Genomic DNA, 23,354 nt, shown 5'->3' on the forward strand with positions numbered 1-23,354 from the left:
GCCTGAGGTCCCCGGCGGCGTCTCCGCGGCCCGGGGCGCCCGTGATTTGCATACCCATGGTGCACCACGAAAAGGCAGTTTCACGCTGCTTGAGGTCCAGCCCCACGGAGGTTTGTGCAGTGTCGCCGGGCACGCTGCCTGCCAGAAACAATGTGCTCCCCACAAATTCCGGGCGGGGAGCACGAACCCTGCGGACACGGAACAACCATAACTGTGCCGAGTGTTGTCTGGCTCTAGGGGCTTCCGAGCAAAACACGACCACACACTCTGGTTTCTCTTCATATCGCATAAATCTTTCGCCTTTTACTAAAGATTTCCGTGGAGAGGAACAGTTATGAGTTTTTACCCAATTTTTTGAGGCCTCAGCTCACGAGGCTCACCTTTCTCGGTTCGAAAAGCAGAACTACGGACGTGGGAAGTTAAAGCTCGTACGTCGGGAGGTAAGTCGTGGTGCTGTACGTAGTTCAGTCATTTCCGGTCTGCGCTGTTAGGTGCTTTCCTGTGGGTCGCTTCTCTTTAAAATTCTTTTCGCTGTGTGGGTTTCTTGAAGCGGTCGACTGTGGGTCGTTCCAACTTCTTTCTGGTGAGGCGAACAGGACAGAAGGTAGGAATCTCGTATGTTGGGGATCCTTGGGTGCTCAGAGGTTTAGCACCTGCCTTCAGCCTACGGCGTGATCCTGGAGACCCGGGATCGAGTCCCACGTCAGGCTCCCTGCATGGAGCCTGCTTCTCCCTCTGCCTGTGTCCCTGCCTGCCTCTCTCTCTCTCTCATATGAATAAATAAAATTATATATATATATAATCTCTTATGGTATGTTCCTGCGTGGCTTGAGATACAGCAGAAAGGGGGTAAACAGTTCGCACCTGCCCTCAGACTCCCCAGTTGTCCCCCAGCAGTTGGATATGACCTCCCCAGTGGCTTACCCCCACCCAGCTCTCCCACTAGCCCTGTTTTCATCCCGAAGATACCAGGTTCCTTACCGTAATAGGGGCTTAATTTACCAGTAGAGCTAAGCACTGGGAAAAAAAAAAAAAAGGGGCAAGTAATATAACTGGGTAGTAATTGACAGTCTCAGTGGTGTGCCCTACACTATGACAGAATGGGTAGGGCTGGCCGCCAAATGTGTCCTCGGATTTTAGGCCTAGCTCTTCCCACCTATCTGCATCTTCTTTGCGAGGGAGATCATTTAATTTTTTTTTTTTTAACGATTGTATTTATTTGAGAGAGAAAGAAAAAAAAAAACAAGCAAGGAGAGCAGCAGGCAAAAGGACAGGGAGAAGCAGACTCCCCACTGAGCAGGGAGCCCTACATGGGGCCCCAATCCCAGGACCAGGGCCCCATGACCTACCTGAGCTGAAGGCAGACGCCTCACTGAGCCACCCAGGTGCCCCTAATTCTTTGGCTTTAAGAAAATGCCATCTTGGGCACCCCGGGTGGCTCAGCGGTTTAGCACTGCTGTCAGCCCAGGGCGTGGTCCTGGAGACCCGGGATGGGGTCCCACATCGGGCTCCCTGCATGGAGCCTACTTCTCCCTCTGCCTGTGTGTCTGTCTCTCTCTCTCTCTCTCTCTCTCTCTCTCTCTGTGTGTCTCTCATGAATAAATAAATAAAATCTTTTATTTTTTATTTATTTATTTATTTTTTATTTATTTATGATAGTCACAGAGAGAGAGAGAGAGGCAGAGACACAGGCAGAGGGAGAAGCAGGCTCCATGCACCGGGAGCCCGATGTGGGATTCTATCCCGGGTCTCCAGGATCGCGCCCTGGGCCAAAGGCAGGCGCCAAACCGCTGCGCCACCCAGGGATCCCCTAAATAAAATCTTAAAAAAAAAAAAAGTATTGCCTTTTTTTTTAAAGATTTATTTGAGCAAGAGAGCCACATGCAAGTGGGGGGAGGGTGGGAGGGCAAGGATCCCAAGCGACTCCCAGCTGAGCATGGAGCCCCGCACTGTGGGGTCTCTGGACCCACGAGATCATGACCTGAGCCAAAATCACCAGTTGGACGCTTAACCTACTGAGCCACCCAGGTGCCCCAACACAAAAATTGTTTGAATGTCAATCTGATCACACACTCCACTCCTGCATGAACCCCTCCAGATGGCTTCCCAGGACACGGGGTTCACACCCTTTCTCCTTCAGCCTTACCACCCTGTATGAAGCAGGCCAGCTCCCACCACACCATGATTTATCCTATTAACCTGTTTTATTTTTCTGCAGAATACAAACTATCCCTGAAATTGTTTCCTACATTAACTTGTCTGCTGTATGTTTCTCCTAAAATGTAAGCTCGGCGAGCAAGGACTTTACCTGACTTGTTCTCTGATGGATTCCATGATCCTAAATCAGTGCCTCTCACACAAGCACTTAATATTTGTGGAGCAAGTTAATGAATTTGATTTGTATGTGTGTTTGGATTTCTTTTCTAAACACATATACAAAGATAATCTGAATGGTTCTTAGCACTTTACAAAATCAATCTTCCTAAAAACCCTACTAAGTAAGTAGATTCTGTTATTAGCTCCACTTTAAGGAAATTGAGGCACAGAAAGGTTACAGACTCTCATTCAAGTCACGAAGCTCCAAAATGGTGGAGCTAGGACTCACACCCAGGCATCCTCGCTCCAGAAGAGACGTACTCTTGATCACTATACTACTAGTGGGGTTCAGCACATGCTACCCCAAAACACAGTACCTTAGCATATTGAATATATTTTTTAAAGCTTTTATTTATTTATTCATAGACACAGAAAGAGGCAGAGACACAGGCAGAAGGTGAAGCAGGCTCCATGCAGGCAGCCCAAAGCGGGACTTGATCCCAGGTCTCCAGGATCACACCCCAGGCTGCAGGCAGCGCCAAACCACTGCGCCACCAGGGCTTCCCCTGCATATTGAATATTTTTAAGCTATTTGAAAAACCAGGAACTCACCTCCCCATCCTACCCTGACACCCTCCCTTCCCCCCCCCCCTTTTTTTTTAAGATTTTATTTATTTTTTCATGAGACACACACACACACACACACACACAAACACACACACAGAGGCAGAGACACAGGCACAGGGAGAAGCAGGCTCCACACAGGGAGCCTGACGTGGGACTCGATCCTAGGACTCCAGGATCATGCCCTGGGCTAAAGGCAGGCACTAAACCGGTGAGCCACCCAAGCGTCCCTCCAAACTCTTTTTTTTTTTTTTCAGATTTTATTTATTCATGAGAGACACAGAGGAGGGGTGGGCAGAAACAGAACCAGGCTCCATACAGGGAACCCAACATAGGACTCGATCCTGGGTCTCCAGGATCAGGCCCTGGGCTGAAGGCGGCGCTAAACCACTGAGCCACCCAGGCTGCCCTCCCTTCTACCTTGAAACAGGTCATAAAACCCCCAAGTGAGCCCTGCCCTCCTATACTGGAGGCACGGAGTCATCCTTATCCAAAGTCAAAAGGACTCCAAGAAGAATCTAAACAAACAGACCTTGCTCAGTTTCCTGCATACCTCATACTCTTAAAATTTTTTAAGAGTTTATTTATTTGAGAGAGGGGGGGAGAACTGAGGGGGAAGGGCAAAAGGAGAGGGAGAGAAAGAAGCCGACTGAACAGGAGCCCAATCAAGGTCTCCATTCTGGGATCATGATCTGAGCCCAAGGCAGATGCTTAACCTACTGAACCACCCAGACACCCCTACGTCATACCTTAAACCATTATATTCCTCCATGACTCTCCATTCTTATCAAATCTAGCATAAAAGTACTAAGGTTGAACCATTTCTTCTGGTCTTCATTTCCTTATGAAGACTCCCATATCACTAAAACTTATATTGGGGTGCCGGGCTAGCCCAATTGGAGAAGTATGCGACTCTTGACCTCGGGGTTATGAGTCCCACCTTGGGTGTAGAGATTACTGAAATAAATAAATAATAAAGGAAACATCTTAAATAAATTTGTATGCTTTTCTCCTGTTAATCTGTCTTTGTCGGTTTAATTTTCAGACCCAACCAGGAACCCTAAGGTGGGCAAGGAAAATTTCTTCCTCCCCTATGCTACCTTTTCTTTTGGCAAAAGGGATCATGCTTTGATTGGTCTGCACTGAACTTTTTTCAAAGGTCACAGATATCTTTTTATATCACGGTGAGAATATACCAATCAGTCTTCTAGGTTAAACCAGGACATCGTTTATTTTCAATTTTCATTATCCAAACAATGCTGTCATGTGGTACTCTGAGTAACCACATTTTCAGTCATAAGAGATAATGCCAAATGCCTATCTTTAATTCATGTGCAACATATTTTTGTATAAAATCCCTGAGACAGGGATCCCTGGGTGGCGCAGCGGTTTGGCGCCTGCCTTTGGCCCAGGGCGCGATCCTGGAGACCCGGGATCGAATCCCACAGACCCGGGATCGAATCCCACATCGGGCTCCCGGTGCGTGGAGCCTGCTTCTCCCTCTGCCTGTGTCTCTGCCTCTCTCTCTCTCTCTCTCTCTCTCTCTCTCTGTATGACTATCATAAGTAAATAAATTTTTTTAAAAAATTAAAAAAAATCCCTGAGACAGATGTTTAACCATATTTTCTTCTAATCAACTGTTCCTCATTTTAGATCGATAGTGTCTTGTTTTACAGCTCTTTTAAACTCTTTATGGAATAAAAGAGCATTTAAATATGGAAATAAAGTCCTCATTGAACATTTACAGAGTACTGATTACATGACAGGGACTGGGGAATAAGAAATGCAGAAAGCACCACTCTAGGCCCAGGGATCTTTCTTCAGGGAGATTCAGACCTTCAGGAAGACAAAATTCATAATGAATTAAAGAGGGAGCATGGGGAGTCTTCAATAATGAAGAGTGAATGCACAGCCAGAGGACTACTGCCTTCAGAACCAGTGATTTTATGCAAAGGTAGTATTTGAGAGATTACCACTAGTAATTCGGAGTGTCCTGAAAGTGAAATAGAGTGTATTTTGTGCTGAGAGGAATGGGGATGTTGAGTGACTTAATAAGGGGAATAGGGCTAACAATCTTAAGTCTGGCTGCAGGGTGGGAAATGGGGCATGACAGGTGCAGAGGCAGTGTGCTGGAGTGAAGGCAGTAAGACTATTATGAGCTTGTTGCATTAATTCTTAACACATGCAGGATTAGGTGAACTAGGAGCACCTAGATGGCTCAGTTAAGTGTCTGACTTTGGCTCAGGTCATGATCTCAGGGTCCTGGGATCGAGCCCCATGTCAGTCTCCATGCTCAGCAGGGAGTCTGTTCCTCCCTCTCCCTCTGCCCCTCTCCCTGTTCATGTGCACTTTCTAATAAATAAATCTTAAAAAAAAAAAAATGGGTGAACTAAAGCTAAGAAAACGGAACCAACTGGAAAGATCTCGTAGGGGAGGAAAAATAACTTCCCCTCTACTCTCTGAGCTTTGGAAGAGACCCTTGTAATAAGAGATTAACAAGAGAAAAACAAGTTTATTAGTATGTATATCTCAGTGTACATGGAAGATACCCAGGGAAAAATGAGTGGCTCCCCAAAGCGGTCTGAAATACCTGCTAAAAAAACATCTTAAGCTAAAGAGCAAAGAAAAGTGTAGGGAGGATAGTTATGGGGAAGCTACGAGGAAAAGCACAGTAAACAACAGGAGGTTTGTTAAGCAGATTTCAGTGGGGGCCTTCTCCGCTAAAATCCTCCTGTGAGTTCATCATCCTTTTCCTGGCACAAGAATGAGACACCCTTATAAATGGAGATTTCCTTTTTAAATATAAATTTCCCTTACAAAAGGGTAACTTCTACTCTGTTTCCAGAGCTTCCACTGTTTCTCAAAACAACCAGCTTAAAATAATCGTTAGCCCAAAGAGGCATATTTTGGGTTGGTACATTCAGCGACCCTTCGGTCTCTTAGAAGGTGGAAGCTGCAGGAGGCAGCTGTGATGCAGAGGAACAAGGCAAGGCCGAGATGCAGGTTTCTGGCTGGGGCACCCACGTGGATGAGAAACACGATGGGGGCGGAATTGGGGAAGATGAGAAGGCAGCTCGACTTGGACTGAGTGTCGGGGATCTGGAGAGAGAGCTTCAAGAAGCAGGTCTGGAATAAAGAGGGAGCAGAGCTGAAAACATGTGGGGGTTACGGAAGTAAACGCGCGGGGGGCAGCGCGGCTAGAGCCCCGGGACAGAGCCAGGGTAAGGCGCTGGGAATCGCTGGGCCCCGCCCTGGGCAGACAGCCGTTCTTCCCGCCCCCCGCTCGCAGGGCATGCTGGGGGCGGAAGCCCCCTCTGAGCGCCAGGCATGTTGGGAGCTGTAGTTTGGGACAGGCCCAGAATTCCCCGCGAATCGCGGCCTTCGGTCACTTAAGGGGCAGATCCAGAAAGCCGTGGTGCTCCCGGGGCAGGGTCCCCCTCCGGCGGCGGCACGGGGCGCCCCGGGTCGCATCCCCTCTCCGCAGAGCGTGGCACTTCCACGCCTCCACGATCTGCTCCACCTGCAGGGGAAGGCCGGTCACCGCGGAGTCGGTGGGACACCCTCGCCCGCCCACCCTGGCCCGCGGCATCCCCCGCGTCCGCACCGGGATGAGCGGCTCCCGCTGGTTCTGCTCCTCCAGGGCGCTCAGCTCCGCCGGGGCCAGTAAGGCCAGTCTCAGCTCCCGCACCACCGGGGCCGCCACCTCGGCCACAGGCCGCTCCAGCACGGCCTGCGAACGCCAGCCCTAAGCCCGGACGGGCGGGGTACCTGGCTCCTGCGCCCCAGCCTCCTCCCGCAGCCCCAGGGCGGGGTCCCCTTCGCCCCCGCTCACCGCGCCGACGCGCGCCCAGCTCCGGGCGGCCAGGACCAGCTCGGCCTCGTCCACGCAGAGCCTGTCGCTGCGCAGCAGGGGCAGCAAGGCGGGCGCCGACAGCTCCAAGAAGCCGCGGGTCCGGAGCGCCTCCTGTGGGTCCATGAATGAGTCAGGGGGGAGTCAAGTGAGGTGTGCGGGTTTGGGGTGATGAAGATGGGGAGCGATACCCGGCTGTGGGCCTCTATGAAGGCTACGCAACGCTCCTGCAGGGCTCCCAGGCCAAAGGTCACGGCAACCTGGGAACAGAAGGAAGGGCGGCAGGTTGGAGGCAGGAAGGCCATGTGGCCCGGGCCTCCACGCCGAGGCCCACCTACAAGCCCGTCCAGCAACACCTACCTGCAAGGCCTCACAGACCATTTCCACATCCATCACCTTCACCACAAACTCCAGGCACAGCTGGAAACAAATGAAAGTGGGTTATGTGGAGGCGTGTCTGTTCCAAGACCCTGGCCTCACCCCAGAAGCAGTGAGCTTAACAGCCAGGGGAGGCGAGGAATCACCAGGGGCTGAGACCTGGCAAGCCTGAAGGGATTAGAGGCTAGCAGCAGTCTACCTTCTAGCACATTCCCCAATAATCAAACTAGATGCAAGCCTTGTGAAAATCCACTCTCCTTTTCTCTGAGGACATTTGTCTTCTTCCACCTGTTCCCCTCCTACTCAGAGACCTTTTGGTTGTAAGCCAGAAACTTGAATTTCATCATGACCTGTCCCTTTCACGCTCACACCCAGAAAAATGCTGGGTCATTCCAGTTCTACTAATCACGCACTGCTCTCTTGAGTTTCCACCGCTACTCATCCCTAGCGCACTGGGGAGCCCTTCCCATCTCTCCCAGTCACCTCACCCATTACCTCCAAACCCTCACTCCCTTACCTGAAACCTCCAGTGAACCCGTGCCCTCTGGGTAAAAAAAAAAAAAAAAAAAAAGTCCAAATTCTTGAAGGTCCTTTGTGATCTAGCCCTGGCTTCCCTTTCCGATCTCCTCTGTCTCTCCTCCTCTCAAACTCTTGGTCCGGCCACACTAAATGGCTCCCTAGCTCCTTTTGTGCCTCAGTGACCAGAATGCCACCTTTCCACTCCCCCCTCCGAGCAAACTCCGACCTGTTCTACTTGATCTAACACAAGTTTCCTCCTCCCAGGAAGCTTCCCTCCTTTTCTCCCTGATGGCTGAGACCCTTGGTAGAGTCTCAGCACCACATACCTTCCTCTACCACCCTTCTTAGGCCCCCGGGTTAAGAGTTTCCGTGTGTCTCTCTGAAGGACAAGGATCAAGGCTGACTTACCCTGGAATCTACTGCACTGGCCCTAAATACCCCACGTGCCCCTACTGCGCACACACACAGCACGCACACATCCTCTTGCACACAGGCACATATAACGTGCCTATTTACACAGAGATATCCATACTTGTGTGTTGGTACACGTTCCTCTGCAGGCCACAGTGTGTGTGAGGCAGGGTGTGAACTGAGCCCATGGGAGGAAAGCGAAACGAGACCCGGGCCTGCCATATAAACCCACCGCTCGCAGTTCCTCCAGCCCATATTCCACAGCCGCGGTCAGCACCTCCAGCACCTGCAGAGTGGGTGGTTGGGGGAGTGGGAGTTTCCCTGCCCCTCCCCCTGCCCCCCAGGCCCCCAGCCCCATGCCCGATGGGCTCACAGAGTGGCGGTGCAGCCTGACACTGTTGGTGTACAGGAACTCCAGCACTGCCAGGAAGGCCTCAGCTGGCACGGTGCTTAGCACCACAGGGCTAGGCATCCCGGGGCCCAGCTTTGGGCCAAGAAGTCCTCGGAAGAAGTTGCATCTACAGGCCAACAAGCACCGGTGAGCAAACACCTCCTGCCGCTCTTGACCGACCACAAAGCAAACATCACTGTGGGAAAGGGGAGAGAACCAGGGAAGAAGAGGCCAGCATCTTGGGTACAACCTCTGGGCTTCACCTCTGCCCACCCTGGGCCTTCATTTCCTTATCCGTCCTAAGGGCCAGGTCTTCATCTTCTAGCCAAAGGCCTGGGATACACGTTTCTGGATTCTAGTCCCAGGTCCACCGGATGGCCCCTTGGGCAAGTGACTTTATACCTTTGAATCTCAAATTTCTCATCCATGGAATGAGATCTTAATCCCAAACCCTCAGTTCTTAGAGGAGGTGGCTACACTTGATCACTGAGGGGGCGCCAAGGCTGATGCAACATTGATCCTACCTACCCCCCTCCACCCTAGCCTGCTCTTGAGGCAAAGGAGGCTCTTCTTGGCTCCTCCTCCATAGACTGCAAACTCAGCCTTTCTCAGCCTCCTCCACGCAGGAGGGGGTGGGGAGCTGGGGCACAGAGTGCACTGGCTGCAGACAGACATGGCAGCGATACACCATCATGAGACCAGACCACATTTTCCATCTTCACAATCACTTCCTGCCCCAGCCTCTGGGCCTCCCAACAGCATAGGGGGTAGGAGGCAGGAAATGAAGCTTGAGCTTCTGGAGCCTCCTAGTCCCTGGTCCAAGGCCAGGGGTTCCCACTACTCAGACCAGACTGTAATCCCCAAAGCAGTAGGGTTACAGGAGTCACCAGCCCTTGAGGAGGAGCCGAGCTTCCAGGGAGGGGGGACAGAGAGGTACACTAGAACTAGAATTCTGACCAGCCCTGCTCCCCATCTTCTATCCCTTGTTGCAGACACCACCAGCATCCTGGGCAGTGAGCTCTAGGCAGCACCCTACGTCCTGTCTGAGGCTCTGGCTCACTCAGTCCCTTGAGCTTTGTTCCTCTTGTGAATCCCCAGTTCTCAGAACAGGGTCATCTGCTCCTCTGCCTCCCAGGGAGGGATTCAAGTTACATCCCATCTCTCAGGATCCAGGGGGCAAAGGGCTCTTCTCTGCCAGGAGCTCAAAAGCCAAAAAAGGCCTTTGCCTGAAGTCACACAGCTGCTCTGGGCTGCAGCCCCCCCCCCCCCCCCCCCCCCCCCCCCGCCTCCCACCTCTGGTTCTCAGGACATCAAGGACGCTGAGTGACCTGTAGCCGTTCTCCACACTTGACTTCCCCAGACTGAGTGCACCAGGGAGGATTGTCTTCCCCACCGCTTGTGTACCCAAGGCTTCCTCGGGGGTCATGGGGCCCAGCAGAGCCAGTTAGGGAAACCCCACAGACAGCCCACCCCCTCACCTGTATTGGGGATTGTTGAGCAGGCTTCGGAGTGCTGTGGAAAAGGATGCAGCCTCCCCTTGCACAACCAGTCCTGGGGTCTCCATGGGGTGGGGTGTGGGGAGTAAGCAAGTAGAACAATAGCCTAGGAGGCCTGTTGTCTGTTGGTCTAGGGAGGTGGTAGGTGGGAAGGAGCAGGAGGCCTGGCCAGGCCCAGCAGCTGGTGTGAGACTAGAAAGGCCTGAGAGGGAGGGGCAGGAGCTGGGAAAGCCTGTTTCCTGAGAAGCTAAAGTTTAGGGATGGGGCAGGAGAGGCCCAGCTTCCCTAAGAAGGCATCAGAGGCCAGTGGAAGAGGCCAGAGGCTGAGCTAGGGGATGGGGACCCAGGGAGGGGGCCTAGAGAGGCTGAGGGTGGAGCAGACTGGACTGGGGAGGAGAGCCTGGCAGCGGATGAGGCCCCAGCTGGGAGCCTGCCCAGGCAGCAGTGGGTGGGAAGCCTGTGGGTTTCCACGGAAACTGGAGCCCAGCTTGAGAGGCCCCACCCATCTCCCACAGGCCCCGGGTAAACTTCAGGCCTCAGAGGGGTGGGAAGCTGAGTGGAGGGTCTTAGCACCCAAGCCCCTGCCTGTCTGGGGTTCAAACTCCCTGCCCCTCTCCCCTCCCCCCACTTGCACACAGGGTCAGGATCAGATTAGCCAGGCTTGGGGAACCCCTCTCAACAGGGAACTTCCTCACCCCCATGGAGTTTTCAGAGCCCAGACTGGCTCATCTGGGAGGGGGGCAGTCCTGTGCCTTCCAGAGGGAGGTCAGGTGAGGAGCTGTCAGCCCTGACAGAGGCGTCATGGCCTGTGGCATCCCTAAAATGCAATTTGTCATCCCTAAAATGCAACCCCGGCTAGAGGGTGGCGTCCTGGGGACAAAAGGTGTGGCCAGCTAGGGACAAGCCCTAGGGCACTTGGGTCATCAGGGGTCAGGAGGCCAGGCCCTGGTTCCCTGCCAAGTCCAGTCACCACTCTTGCACCACCATTGCGTCAGGTTGGCTCCGATCAGCAAGGCTGCCGGCCTCCCCTCCCCCTGCACACAGCCCTGAGCTGAGGAAGTCATCCAAACCCCACCCCAGCTCTGCACAGGGAGCGGAAATGTCTGTCCCAGTTGAGGCTGATGGGGAGACGAAAGAGCCATGACGTTCTCCTTCCTGTGGGCCCAGATCCTGATTCCCCAGCAGCCATCCCTGAAGGCTCAAGCTCTCCCCATATCCCAGGCTTCTGCAACTTGCTCACAACTGAAGAGCCAGACTTCCCAAGGAGAGAAATGGACAGCAGCTCAAGAGCCCCGGGAGCCACGCTCTATATCTGCCCCCCGCCTCCCCCGCAGTGGTATGCCCTGGGTTCTGGGCCCTGGTGATCCTCTTCCCTGAGGACTCAGGTACCCCACACTAGGCACGCGTACAGTAGGAACACTTCCAGGTTAATCCAGAGCCGGGACTGGAAGGAGAGAACCAAACAGGAGTGCCTGCCGGGTAACCCAGGGCAACTTCCCAACACAAGAGGCCATTACCCTCCTGCCTGCCGGTCAGGTCAGCTGGGCAGGCAAGGCTGTGGAGCTAGGAGTTTGGAAGCCAAAATCAGCCGGTGACTCAGGGGCCTGCGGGAGTTTCAGAAGTTTCGGGAGAAGAGGGCATTCATCCCAGAACTGATTCTGGAGGTAGGGCCAGAGGCCAAATGCAGAGGAAGGAAGGCACTTCCTGAGTCACCTGCCTCCAGCTTCAGCCAGTTGTGGGGGCGAGTTTTGTGTCAGCCACCCCAGAAGTAGGTAGGGCTGGAAGACAGTCGGATTCAAAACCTATGGGGCTAGAAGGATCTGCGGGGTTGAAGGAGATAGGGTCTCTGTGACTCCTTTTGGTGAGGCCCACTGTCTAGACTGGGGCAAAGGTCGGATTCATTCTCCTTCTGCTGGTGAAGTCCGGGGGAAGGGAGACTAGGAGGTGTACTTAGAGCTACCTCCACCGTGCCCAGGGAGAAGTGAAGCTCAGGGGGGCAGGGGCTAGCCCAAGATGATAGTCTGAGCAGCACCCCTTATGTCCCTGACAGCCCTTAACCCCTTTAAGCGCCTAGGAATCCACGCAGCCCTGGACTATTTGATTCACCTGCCCCCAGAACACAGGTAAGAAGGGGTTGGGGGGGGGGGGGCGCCTGGGTGGCTTAGCGGTTTGGCGCCTGCCTTCAGCCCAGGGCGTGATCCTGGAGACCCAGGATTGAGTCCCACGTCAGGCTCCCTGCATGGAGCCTGCTTCTCTCTCTCTCTCTCTCTGCCTGCGTCTCTGCCTCTCTCTCTAATTAATAAATAAAATCTTAAAAAAAAAAAAAAAAAAGGAGGGGTTAGGGGATAAAAACCCTTATCGCTGAGTGAAAGACTGGATGGAGTACAAAGATGGCCAGTTTAGGCCATCCTGCCCAAGTGTGGGTCTTCCAGCCGACAGGTCCATGGCTGGCAGGTCCGCGCCCCCCAGCCGCCAGGAGGAGGATACTCCCAAAGATCCCGGCCCGAAACTACCAGCAGCGAGGCCTGCAGGCCACCTGCCCAGTATCGATGAGGCCCGCCTGGCAGGCCTGGGCCCGTCCTCCCGCCGGGGCTCTGTGCTGGGCCCAGCCTCGTCCTTCTCACGTCGCAACTCCCTGGCAGGACCAGGCGCGGGTCCCGGAGGCCGGCGACCATCTCTGGGCCCAGTGCCTCCCCTAGGCTCGAGGGTTAGCTTCTTGGGGTTGCCCCTGGCCCCCCTGCGTCGAGCGGCGCCCTCCTACCGCACGGAGCCCGCGCCCGGGGAGCGCTGGGAGGCCGCTCGGGTACAGCGCTCGCTGGAGGCGGCGCTGGCGGCGCGGCTGTGCAGCACGTGCTACTCGGGCGCGGAGGCGGGGCCGCTGACCCGGGAGCTGTGCGAGCTGCTGCGAGTGCGCCTGCGCGAGCTCTGTCCCCCGCGCTACAAGCTGGTGTGCGGCGTGGTGCTGGGGCCGCGCGCCGGCCAGGGCGTGAACGTGGCCAGCCGCGCGCTCTGGGACGCCGAGAGCGACGGGCTGGCCTCCGCCACCTTCACCAACGCCTCACTCTTCGCCGTGGCCATGGTCCACGGGCTCTACTGCGAGTGAGGACGCCTCCAAGTTCTGCAAAAAACGGTTTATTATCCCAGGAGGAGGCCCTCCCCGGGGCTCAATCCCAATAAATAAATGTCCGTCAATAAATAAAAGTGGTCCATAAATAACGCCCCCTGGCTGGGGACTAAGGCTCAGGCTTTTCTTGGAGAAGGGGTAGGAGGCTGCTAGGATGGGCAGACTCTGACCCCAGTAAAGCTGGTCCCTGATTCCCTGGGGGATTCGGCCCAGAGCCCCCAGTGAGGCACCAAAGGGACAGGGCCAGAGCCGTACAGGCACAGGCCTTGGACCTGAGGCTTTAGGCCACGGCCTGCTCTGCAGGGTAGGGCCTAGGCTGGGCAGCGGTCCCGGAGCAGACGTAGAGCATAGCGGAGCCGCTGCCGCAGGTCTGGGGAGCAGCCCAGCTGCCGAAGGTGGGAAGCGAGGTAAGTACAAGCACTGCGATTGCGAGCCACAAAAGTCACAAGGAGGGGCTCCCAGCCACTGAGGACCAGCTTGGTGTGGTCTCCGTAGAAATTCACCTATGCACAGAAGGATGGCACTGATCAGGGCCTGGGGCCAGCTTCGGCCCCAGCACCACCCCTTCGGGCCCTCCCGGAATCTGCGGTTCTCACCTGGACGGTGCCGTCACTAAACAGCATGAGGAGCGCCTGATCAGTCTTGACCCACTGCAGCAGGAGTGGAGGGACCGGCACCTCCACCTCTTCCACGCTGGGCAGGTCTCCACCCTGGGAGCGGGAGCAGGTCACTTGCTGATGTGAGTCAGCCCCCCCCAAGTGTCCCTTAGAGGCTCAGCCTCTAGCTCTGAGCCCTCCACCCCTCCCGCAAGGGGAACAGGAAGGGATCGGGAGGTGTCAATCCTCAGTGTGTCCCACTCCAATCCACACACCTTCATGAGACGCTGCTCCATGTAGGAGGCAAAATACCGGAGGACACCCAGCTGAGGCTGCAGGGCCGGAGGCACAGCACCCACAGAGAAAGAGAAGTGCTTTGTGCTGGTGGGGTTGTAGTGCACGGTCCTGGAGGAGAGGAGACAAAAGGTCAGAAGGAGCCCTGCACCAATGCCCGTCCCCAGGAGACCCCAGGACACCCAAGGGCAGGAGCGCACACGTGCTGGTCACGACAGCCTGGGTTCAAGGCACTCCATAACAGCACTTACTTTCTGTTGGCTGAAAGGGCCATGTGTGTGCCATTGTTGAAAAGCACAGCCACACGGCGGCTGGACAGTTGATAACCAAAGCCAAATTTGTTGGAGTAGTCAACCCACTTGCTGACCCATACCAGAGGCTCTGGCTGTGCAAGGGGAGCTGGGTTCTGTTCCGCTGTCATGGAAGAGGAACGAGTGAGGAGCTGTTCCCGACCTTTCAGCCAAAGAACTCCCAACCACCATTCACCCATACAGGACCCCAACCTTACCTGGGGGCATGAAGGCCAGGCAGTTTCTCAGAGCGCAGAGGGCCGACTCCACCACTGTGGCCACAGTCAGACCTTCTTCAAACCCTGAAGAGAACAGAACACGTGGAATTGGGCAGTGGTTCACCAGGATACAGGCCATGTCTCTGACACGTCTTCCCTCTGGTCCCTGGGCTTAGCCCCAACAACCCTAGCACCTCTCAAACTCCCAGCTGCTCACCATCTCCGCTGCTCGCCAGTGTCCCACGGGGTGAGCTGTCTTCAGGTGCTGTCTCTGCCAGGCTGAGTGGGGCTGGACCAGAAGCTGCTGGAGCCTGGAGGGATGCGCAGGGGAAGGGAGTGAGATAGGCCCCCAAATCCAAATCCTCGAGAGAGTCCACGGCCCTGCCTTGCCCTGGCAGCCGGGGCACCCCAGGTCAGCCCCGCCTGGCTAATGAGACACAGCCAATTAGGACACCACGAGGCTAGATGCTTCACTAGCTTCTTTTATCCCAGGCTTTGCACAGCAGCTAGGGTGAGAGTGAGTCAGGGCACACTACCCATGTGAGTAGCTCACCTCGGGTCTGGCGTCTTGATGGCCAATGGACGTCCGAGTGAGGCCACTCACCAAACAGGAGACCTCGTCCCGCTCCTCAGGACAGTTTTTACCTGGGTGGGGGAAGGTACAGCCCTCATGTTCTGCCCATCCCCCCGGGCTTTCTGCAGGGATACAGATGGGCACATGCTCTCCCAGGGGTTCAAAGGCACTCATATTCTCACCCCCACAATATATGTAACACTGTACCCGCTGGACCTGCCACTCTGTACCCGGACAGAGTGGAAACCATGGACATTCCAGACTTACTCTTCTTCTTCCTGCCAAATAGGCTCTTGGTAACTTTGACAAACAGAATCCTAGCTGGGTTAAGGGGTGTCAGGTCTGGGACAGTCACGCAGCTGCTGACAGGGAGCCGGTCGGGGGTGTAGCCCTAAGGAGGAAAGGCATGTGAGCAAAGAAGGGAGGCCCCAGGACTCCTGTCACCTCCCCTCATTGAATCCCCTGGGAATATGCAGCCTTGACTTAGATGTCTGGGGAGCCACAGACCTTGGTAAAGAAGTCGTGGCGCAGGATCTGGTCAATTGAGGGGCGGTCTTGGGGCGAACCTCGAAGGATGGCAGCCAGGAGCTGCCGGGCAGGCAGTGAGAGGCTGGCGGGCAGTGTGTAGTGAACTTGTTTGATGCAGCGATACGTCTCCTTCAGGTCAACTGTCTCAAAGGGGGGATTCCCACACAGCAGTGTGTACCTGCAGGGCAGAGACAAGGGGGGCAGGAGTAAAGCGGAAGGTACACCCCATCCATGCACCCGCTGGTGCAGTAGATGACCCGGGACTCACATGACACAGCCCAGGGACCACACGTCTGACTCGGGGCCGTGACCCTGTCTCTGCAGCACTTCTGGGGCCACATAGTTGGGGGTGCCACAGATGGTTCTGAAAAGGGATAGGGAGGAAGACAGAAGTTTCAGACCCAGCCTGGCCAGCCCTCCCCTTCCCTGCCCCCTCTGCTGAGTCCAGACAAAGCAGCTGCCTGTCACCAGAGGCAAGAGAACTTCTGTTTGTCCTGGGACAATGGATGCTGGGGATGGCAGCTGAGTCCCCGCCCACCCGCCTGGCCCAGCTGCTCACACAGGCAGAGGCCTCGACCCCCACCCCAGCCCCCTCCTCCACGGTTAGCAAAGGGTCCCTCACGGATCCTTTCCTCAGTCCCCCACTCCCGTCTGTCAGACACCCACACAGGCTGTCACCTCCTATGCTCTGTGCCACACACAAACCAACACCAGCTGTCATATTCCCCCCAAAACACACATCCGCCACACATGCTATCTGTTGCCGCTCGCACCTAGGCATCATGGCCACAGCAGAGTGTTCTTATCCAGGGTGGCATGTCGTGCCATTCCCACACTCAGTCTGTCTCACACACACTGCTAATGTCACCTTCCCCCATCTACACATTGGATCCTTACAGCCCCATCTGTCTCAGGGACTCAAACACCGGAAGGCCCCTCAGCCTTTCCAGCAGTCCTAGGGACTCGGGCTGCCGCCTCCACCCCCCAACCCCTCCCAAACGACCCATCATCCCTTTCCCATCTATCACACACACACAGACATCAGGTAGTCATTGTGCCTCCCACATACATACTCATTGTCACACACGTCATCTGTGTCACACAGACTGTGGTCACCCCTCTCCTCAAACACTCACTTCTTCCTATGTTCCGGGGGTTCCATCCGGGTTGCCAGCCCAAAGTCCCCCATCTTCAGTTCCATATTCTCAGTGATAAAAAAATTTCCTGAATGGGGGAGAGAGGTGTGTCAGAATCCTTTCTCTCTGCCTCCCCAGACCCCACTCGTGCTGGCCCAGGAGTCTCACCCAGCTTGAGATCTCGATGCAGGATGCCCCGCTGGTGCAAGTACTTGAGTCCGGAAAGGATCTGACGCAGGTAGTAGCGTACCTCTGGCTCCAACAGAGTGTGCCGGGCCTTCCAGATGTGGGCCAAGGACTGCAGAGAGCCACTGCTTCAGCCCCTGATCCACCCTCTGACCCTCCCTCCATTCGTGCTCACAGAGGAGACGACAGGGCTCCAGCTCCGGGTCTTAAGGCCCCCGTTTCCCTAGCCCCCTCTCCTAGTCATCGCTCACCTTTCGGCTGCAGAGCTCCAGGAAGATGTATATGTTGTCCGCATCCTCAAAGTGGTGGGAGAAACGCACGATGTGGCGGTGCTGCAGGCCGCGGTGCAGCTCAATCTCGTTTAGGATCTGCAATGGGGGCGCCGGGTGGTCATCCCTCAAGGGCTCCCTGACCGCTGTCCCCACCCCACCCCTGGTCCGCTGGGCCTGGGCCCACCTTCTCGCGCTGATGCGGCTTGGTGATGCGGCTCTGCGAGATGACTTTGACCGCGTAGGCGCTGCCGCTCTCTGTGTCAGTGGCCTCATAGCAGCGGGCAAAGCCCCCCTACGGGGAGGGGGCATCAGGCGGAGCGCTCCAGGACAGCCACGTCCGGCCCGCAGACGTCCCCTCGATGAGGACAAGCGTCCCCGCGCCGAGGACAAGCGTCCCCGCGTCCCCGCGCCGCGGACAAGCGCCCCGGCCCCACCCGGCGCCGTCCAGGAGGCCAGCAGGAGCCCCCCGCTGCCCCCAGGGCACCCCGCCCCGCAGCTCACCTTGCCCAACAGGCGGCCTTTGAAGTAGGTGCGGCCGCTGCGCGGATCGGTGATGAGGCGCCCCGGGTCCGCCGCCGGTGGCCCCGCCAGCACGTCCAGCGCGGGGCCCGGCCCGGGGCTCCCAGGCGGCCCGGGCCCGGCAGGGGGCGCGGGCGGGGCGGCCGCACGCGGGAAGGGGCGCGGGGACTGGCAGCCGGCGGCGGGCTCCATGCAGGCGGCGCGTCGCAGCGCGGGCCCGGCTCGTTTCGGTTCCGCCGGGCCGCGGCCTCGCGTGGCGTTGCCGGGCTCTGCTACTCTGCGCTCGCGCCGGGGGGAGCCCGGCGTTTTTATCAATGAACGCCTGTCCCCTCCCCGGCGCCCGTCACCGAGAGCCCGCCCCCTCCCGGGCGGCGAGTCCGCCGGAGGCCACGCCCCCGGGCCTTGCGTCACCGCGAGGCCCCGCCCCCGCCCCGCCTGCTGCCCGCCCTGCCTGCTGCCCGCCCAGCCTGCTGCCCGCGCCTTAAGGACGCCGCCCAGCCGCCGGGAGCCTTGCGGGGGCGGCCCTTCCTTCGAAGCCCTGTCCCTGCGCCCCGGTGACCGAGAGGCCCGCTTAGGGGAGTCCCTTTCTGTCCCCATCTTTCGGGGCTAGTTCTGAAGTCCGAGTGGGGCTGGCTATCTGGAGAGCTCCCCCAAGCAGCCAGACGGACTAGCGATGCTGGCGGGAAGGGAGAGGCCGGGGCCGGGGCGGGGAAAGGGGGGCCGCTCGCCTTCTCCAGGGGGCGTCACCAACACTCCCCTTTAAGTGCGCGAGACCTCCTGTCGGTCCCAAGCCCTCGACCAGCGTCCCCTGGCCCAGCCCGATACCACCCCCTTTTAGGGCTTGGGAAGAATTGCATACTCCTGAGCCTGGCTTGCGACCGGGAAGGGAGGGGGGAAGGAAGGGCGAGGCCGACACGCTGAGTTTTGGGGTCAAACAGCCCAGCATTCAAGGTTTTTTACCATGTGCCATGCCACATCCTCTGCTACCCTCCTCCACATTCTTGAGAATTAGCTCTCAGGTTCTGGCGGGGTCCCCTATTCCCTTTGCCTGGAAACACCTACTGCCTTAAATCAGCCGTCAGAAAGCCAGAAAGCGAAGACGGATTTGGGATCTTCCCAAATCTAGTGACAGACAATTGCGCAGGTGTCCTGGAGCCAGGTGGACCTCTAGACGCCCCAGTTCATGCCCGCCCTTCCCAGGGCCAGAAACGCAGAGAAGTAGGGTCTTAACCCCTCCAGAGTGTTTGTCCCAGTTATCACAGGCCTCCCCCTGGCCTTGTCCTTTTCACCTCTCTGCCCTCACTCTGTCCCATTCAATTATTAAGCCGTTCAGGCTCGGAGGTTAATGGGGAGTACCTGCTAAGTGCCAAGCACCGGCTGAACAAGGCTCCTCAGGGTGGCAGCCCTCGTTTAATTCATGCTTTTAGATGGAAACAAATAATAGACAAGTATAGGAGCAAGGTCATCGCAGGCTTTGAAAAGGCTATGAAGGAAGTGGACAGAAGAGGAACCAAAAAGCTTGCTTTAGAAAGAGTAGCCAGGAGAGTCAACAAATATTTATTAGAACCTAATTCCTAGGGGTGTCTAGGTGGCTCAGTGAGTTAAGTGTCTGCCTTCGGCTCAGGTCAGGATCCCAGGGTCCTGGGATGAGCCATGCATCAGGCTCCCTGCTCAGTGGGGAGTTTGCTGCTTCTTCTCCCTCTGTTCCTCCCCTCTTCTTAGGTGTTCTCTCTCTCTCTCAAGTAAAGGAATAAAATCTTAAAAAAACAAACTAACTAATTCCTGTCAGTTTTATCTTCTAAAAGATAAACATCTCTACAAAGTACCCACTTCCCTCCATCTTCCCCTCACAGCCTAATGTGAGTTGCAGTCGCCCTGGTTGGGATTATGGATCACTGCCACTGTATCTTGCTGCCCTCCCTGCCTTCACAGTCATCTCCATTGCATCCTACCTCCATGTTGACTGCCCACTCAACCCCTCATCAGGCCATCTAACCTTGCCCTTCAGGGCCACTGATGGGAGAAACCAAACAGCCTGAAATGGGGATAATGACTAATAGCTCAGATGAATGAGGAGGAGTGGGGTGCTTAAGTGCTATAGTCAGGAGTTTGGTTTTATCAGACAAGTCAACAATTTTCCAGTGGGGAGATGGTAGTTGTGAGGCCAGAAAGGAAGCTCTCCAGGCAAAATGGGGCTGAAGCATGTGTAATATGAAAAAGCATATTTGGGGGCACCTGGGTGGCTCAGTGGTTGAGCATCTGCCTTTGGCTCAGGTCATGATTCTGGGGTCCTGGGATCAAGTCCTACATCAGGCTCCCCTTGGGGAGCCTGCTTCTTCTTTTGCCTGTGTCTCTGCCTCTCCGTGTTTCTCATGAGTAAATAAATAAAATCTTAAAAAGGGCAGCCCAGGTGGCTCAGCGGTTTAATGCCGCCTTCAGTCCAGGGTGTGATCCTGGAGACCTGGGACGAGTACGTCAGGCTTCTGCATGGAGCCTGCTTCTCCCTCTGCCTGTGTTTCTGTCTCTCTCTGTCTCTGTCTCTGTCTCTCATAAATAAATAAAATCTTTAAAATTTTTTTAAAAAAAATAAAATCTTAAAAAAAAGAAAAAAAGGCACATTTGTGTTGCAATTTGATATTTGGAAAATAAAACAAAATTTATATTAGCCTTTGTATTAGTTCGGTAGGGCTGCCATAACAAAATTCTATGCACTAGGTGGCTAAAACAACAGAAATTTATTTTCTAATAGTTCTGAAGGCTGGAAGTCCAAGATCAAGGTATTGATTGGTAACGCTGATTCTGTCAAAAAGAAAACCACAGGGCTGCCTGGGCGGCTCAGTCAGTTAGGCGGCTGCCTTCGGCTCAGGCTTGATCTTGGGGCTTTAGGATCAAGTCCCCAAGTCTGATTCCCTGCTCCTCCTTCTCCCTTTGTGCTCTCTCTCACTCTCGCTCTCGCTCTTGCTCTTGCTGTCTCTCAAGTAAATTGTGGAGGCTGAGAAAAATTAAGGCCATCCCACCTAAAGTTTAGCATTAGCACAAGTACAGCTATCTTAGGTCCCTGTGAATAAGAGCTGAACTTTAAGGGGAAAAACTGCAGAATGTCCTCAATGTCCTCGGCAGGTAATCCCATATCAGAAAGACAACAGAGCTCAGAATTGCCCTTGGCAGAGAATCCCATATCAGAAAGACAACAGAGCCCACGCCGGTGGTAGAAAGTCCCATCTTAGAATTCTTCCATCCCTTCTGGAAATCCCCTAGACCAGCCTATAAAAAACCCAGCTGTAATCCACTTCGGGGTCCAAGTCCCTGCTCCGCTGTGTCGGGTATACTAGGACCCAAGCTCGAGCTTGTAAATAAACCCTCGTGTGTTTGCATTGGTGTCGGCTCCTCAGTGGTTCCTCGGATTCGCAATCTTGGGCACAACATAAATAAGTAAAATCTTTTAAAAAGAGAGAGGAAGAAAGAAAGAAAGAGATAGAAAGAAAGAAGAAAGAAAGAAAACCACAGACCTTAAATGGCGTTCCTTGGGCCAGGCCAAGTCACCAAGCCAGGGCTTAATACCTGACCTAAGTGCAGTTTCCACCTCCCCCAGAAATATAAATCCTAACCTGTCAGGAATTTTCTGATAGGTGCCAGTAAGTCTTTCACATAAGCCTTCCTGTCCCCCAAAGAAAGATGAGGTGATCTGCATGATAAGATCTCTGCTCTTCCTCCTAAGGGAAAGCGACTTTACCTAAAACAATCCTTTCTTTTATTTTGCTTCTAACTTTCCTGCCCCACGCTCCTTCTTATGAAAACTTCCATTTTGTACAAACTCCGCAGGAGGGCCTCAACTGGCTAGATGAGAGGCTGCCTGACTCATGACTCATTTAATAAAGCCAATTAGGTCTTCAAATTTACTTAGTTGAATTGTTCTTTTTAAGATTTTGTTTATTTTAGGGGCACCTGGGTGCCTCAGTCATTTAAGTGTCTGCCTGGTATCCAGGCCCCCATTGGGCTTCCGGCTCAACTGGGAGCCTGCTTCTCTCTCTTGCTGCTCCCCCTGCTTGTGATCTCAGTCTCTCTCTCTCTGTAAAATAAATTTTAGGGCAGCCCCGATGCCCCAAACGGTTTGGCGCTGCCTTCAGCTTGGGGTATGATCCTGGAGATCCAGGATCGAGTCCCACATCGGGCTCCCTGCATGGAGCCTGCTTCTCCCTCTGCCTGTGTCTCTGCCTCTCTCTCTCTCTCTCTCTGTGTCTCTCATGAATAAATAAATAAAATCTTAAAAAAAATAAAAAATAAAATAAAATAAATCTTAGAGAGCACTTCAGTAGGAGCAGGGGAGGGAGGGGGCTCAATCACCAAATTTGACCTTGAGACCATAACCCAAGCCAAAATCAAGAGTCAGAGGCTCAACTAACTGAGCCACCCAGGTGCCCCTGAATGTTTTTTTTTTTTTTTTTTTTTTATTTATGATAGTCACAGAGAGAGAGAGAGAGAGAGGCAGAGACACAGGCAGAGGGAGAAGCAGGCTCCATGCACCGGGAGCCCGATGTGGGATTCGATCCCGGGTCTCCAGGATTGCGCCCTGGGCCAAAGGCAGGCGCCGAACCGCTGCGCCACCCAGGGATCCCCCCCTGAATGTTTTTAACCATATCTTTTGAGGTCTCTCTCTTGATTTGTAGATGATGGTCTTCTCCCTTTGATTTCATGTGATCTTTTTTTTCTTTAACTTAAGTATAATGGACATATCATATTAGTTTCAGGTATACAACATATGGATTCGACAATTCTACACATTACTCAGTGCTCACCACCGTAAATGTAGTCACCATGTGTCACCATACAACATTGTTGTAATATTGACTACATTCCCTATGTTGTACTATTAATCTCCATCTGTGTGACTGATTTATTTTATAACTGGAAATTTGTACCTCTTAATCCCCCTTTATCTACATGACCTTTTTCTCTGTGTGTCCTAATCTCTTCTTCTCTTAAAAACACCAGTTGAGGGACTCCCTGGGTGGCTCAGTGGTTTGGCAACTGCCTTTGCCTCAGGGTGTGATTCTGGAGTCCTGGGATCAAGTCCCACGTCAGGCTCCCTGCATGTAGTCTGCTTCTTCCTCTGCCTGTGTCTCTGCCTCTCTCTCTCTGTGTCTCTCATGAATAAATAAATAAAATCTTAAAAAAAAAAAAAAGCACCAGTTGAATCAGATTAGGGCCCACCTGACAGCCTCATTTTAACTTACCTCTTTAGAGGTTTAATCTCCAAATATAGTCACATTCTAAGGTACTAGGGGCTAGGGCTTTGTACGAGTCAAAACTTTACCTCCACCCATCTTAGGTCTTCAGATGAAACTCTTAAACAAAAACATTAACAAAAGAAAAACAGACATAAGCTTATTAACATGTACAATTTATGCATGGAAGAATGGGAGATACCCAAGGAAAAATGAGTAACTCATTTAGCTTAGAATTCATGCTTAAATACTATCTTAATAGGGAATGGGGAAGGGAAATATAGGCCTCTTAGGAAACGTAAATGATTTCCAGAAAAAAATGAATGGACCCTTATTAGAATGGATGGGAGATATGATAATTTGTGACCAAGTTTGTCTGGATGTGATATAGATTTCTAGTTTCCTCT

General features: G+C 54.2%; 3 protein-coding genes and 1 non-coding gene across 15 annotated transcripts; 2 read left to right on the forward strand and 2 right to left on the reverse strand.

Moving 5' to 3' along the window:
* Positions 1-262: 262 nt before the first annotated feature.
* Positions 263-377, forward strand: LOC112915081 (U5 spliceosomal RNA). The gene has a single exon (XR_003233981.1). It is a non-coding gene; the product is annotated as a U5 spliceosomal RNA (small nuclear RNA).
* A 5,055-nt stretch (positions 378-5,432) lies between these two features.
* On the reverse strand, positions 5,433-10,507 carry BTBD19 (BTB domain containing 19). Of its 7 annotated transcripts, none has more exons than XM_072724180.1 (9): positions 9,968-10,504; positions 8,472-8,685; positions 8,220-8,313; positions 7,999-8,017; positions 7,151-7,214; positions 6,982-7,050; positions 6,773-6,904; positions 6,545-6,670; positions 5,433-6,460 (listed from the first exon to the last, which is right to left on the reverse strand). In XM_072724180.1, exons 1-9 carry the CDS (start codon positions 10,051-10,053, stop codon positions 6,326-6,328), a joined length of 939 nt encoding a protein of 312 aa, XP_072580281.1. In that variant the 5' UTR covers positions 10,054-10,504; the 3' UTR covers positions 5,433-6,325. The 7 variants fall into 7 exon arrangements, with proteins under 7 accessions (XP_072580281.1, XP_072580280.1, XP_025847762.1 ...); XM_072724179.1 differs by lacking the exons at positions 7,999-8,017; positions 8,220-8,313 and adding exons at positions 7,686-7,712; positions 8,331-8,384 and having other exon boundaries at positions 7,151-7,210; positions 8,472-8,616; positions 9,968-10,499; XM_025991977.2 differs by lacking the exons at positions 7,999-8,017; positions 8,220-8,313 and adding exons at positions 7,686-7,712; positions 8,331-8,384 and having other exon boundaries at positions 7,151-7,210; positions 9,968-10,494.
* Positions 10,508-10,657: 150 nt separating this feature from the next.
* On the forward strand, positions 10,658-13,201 carry DYNLT4 (dynein light chain Tctex-type 4). 5 transcript variants are annotated; one of them, XM_072724182.1, is made up of 3 exons: positions 10,658-11,321; positions 12,053-12,108; positions 12,418-13,201. In XM_072724182.1, exon 3 carries the CDS (start codon positions 12,429-12,431, stop codon positions 13,086-13,088), a length of 660 nt encoding a protein of 219 aa, XP_072580283.1. In that variant the 5' UTR covers positions 10,658-11,321; positions 12,053-12,108; positions 12,418-12,428; the 3' UTR covers positions 13,089-13,201. The 5 variants fall into 5 exon arrangements, with proteins under 5 accessions (XP_072580283.1, XP_025847769.1, XP_025847767.1 ...); XM_025991984.2 differs by having other exon boundaries at positions 10,837-11,321; positions 12,036-12,108; XM_025991982.2 differs by lacking the exon at positions 10,658-11,321 and adding an exon at positions 11,335-11,649 and having other exon boundaries at positions 12,036-12,108.
* PLK3 (polo like kinase 3) lies at positions 13,102-21,908 on the reverse strand. Of its 2 annotated transcripts, XM_072724175.1 has the most exons (15): positions 17,705-21,906; positions 17,388-17,495; positions 17,183-17,299; positions 16,914-17,043; positions 16,746-16,833; positions 15,878-15,973; positions 15,589-15,787; positions 15,349-15,472; positions 15,061-15,152; positions 14,725-14,818; positions 14,508-14,591; positions 14,251-14,413; positions 13,981-14,110; positions 13,706-13,819; positions 13,102-13,612 (listed from the first exon to the last, which is right to left on the reverse strand). In XM_072724175.1, the coding sequence occupies exons 1-15, from the start codon at positions 18,317-18,319 to the stop codon at positions 13,421-13,423; spliced, it is 2,346 nt and encodes a 781-aa protein (XP_072580276.1). In that variant the 5' UTR covers positions 18,320-21,906; the 3' UTR covers positions 13,102-13,420. The 2 variants fall into 2 exon arrangements, with proteins under 2 accessions (XP_072580276.1, XP_072580277.1); XM_072724176.1 differs by lacking the exon at positions 15,878-15,973 and having other exon boundaries at positions 17,705-21,908.
* Between the last annotated feature and the right edge of the window lie 1,446 nt (positions 21,909-23,354).

Source organism: Vulpes vulpes, chromosome 10 (assembly GCF_048418805.1).
Source record: "Vulpes vulpes isolate BD-2025 chromosome 10, VulVul3, whole genome shotgun sequence".
Taxonomy (NCBI): Eukaryota; Metazoa; Chordata; class Mammalia; order Carnivora; family Canidae; genus Vulpes; species Vulpes vulpes.

Excerpts from the sequence above, each read along its gene's own strand:
- BTBD19 (XM_072724177.1), bottom strand. The coding sequence starts at position 10,053 with ATGGAGACCCCAGGACTGGTTGTGCAAGGGGAGGCTGCATCCTTTTCC. Across the intron at positions 7,211-8,330 it reads GGCTGGAGGAACTGCGAGCG|CTGTGCCTGGAGTTTGTGGT; the intron begins GTGGGTTTATAT and ends ATTTGTTTCCAG. Across the intron at positions 7,051-7,150 it reads TGGTCTGTGAGGCCTTGCAG|GTTGCCGTGACCTTTGGCCT; the intron begins GTAGGTGTTGCT and ends TTCTGTTCCCAG.
- DYNLT4 (XM_072724182.1), top strand. The coding sequence starts at position 12,429 with ATGGCTGGCAGGTCCGCGCCCCCCAGCCGCCAGGAGGAGGATACTCCC.
- PLK3 (XM_072724175.1), bottom strand. The coding sequence starts at position 18,319 with ATGGGGACAGAAAGGGACTCCCCTAAGCGGGCCTCTCGGTCACCGGGG. Across the intron at positions 14,414-14,507 it reads CCTGGCCTTCATGCCCCCAG|CGGAACAGAACCCAGCTCCC; the intron begins GTAAGGTTGGGG and ends CTTCCATGACAG. Across the intron at positions 13,613-13,705 it reads TTAGTGACGGCACCGTCCAG|GTGAATTTCTACGGAGACCA; the intron begins GTGAGAACCGCA and ends TTCTGTGCATAG.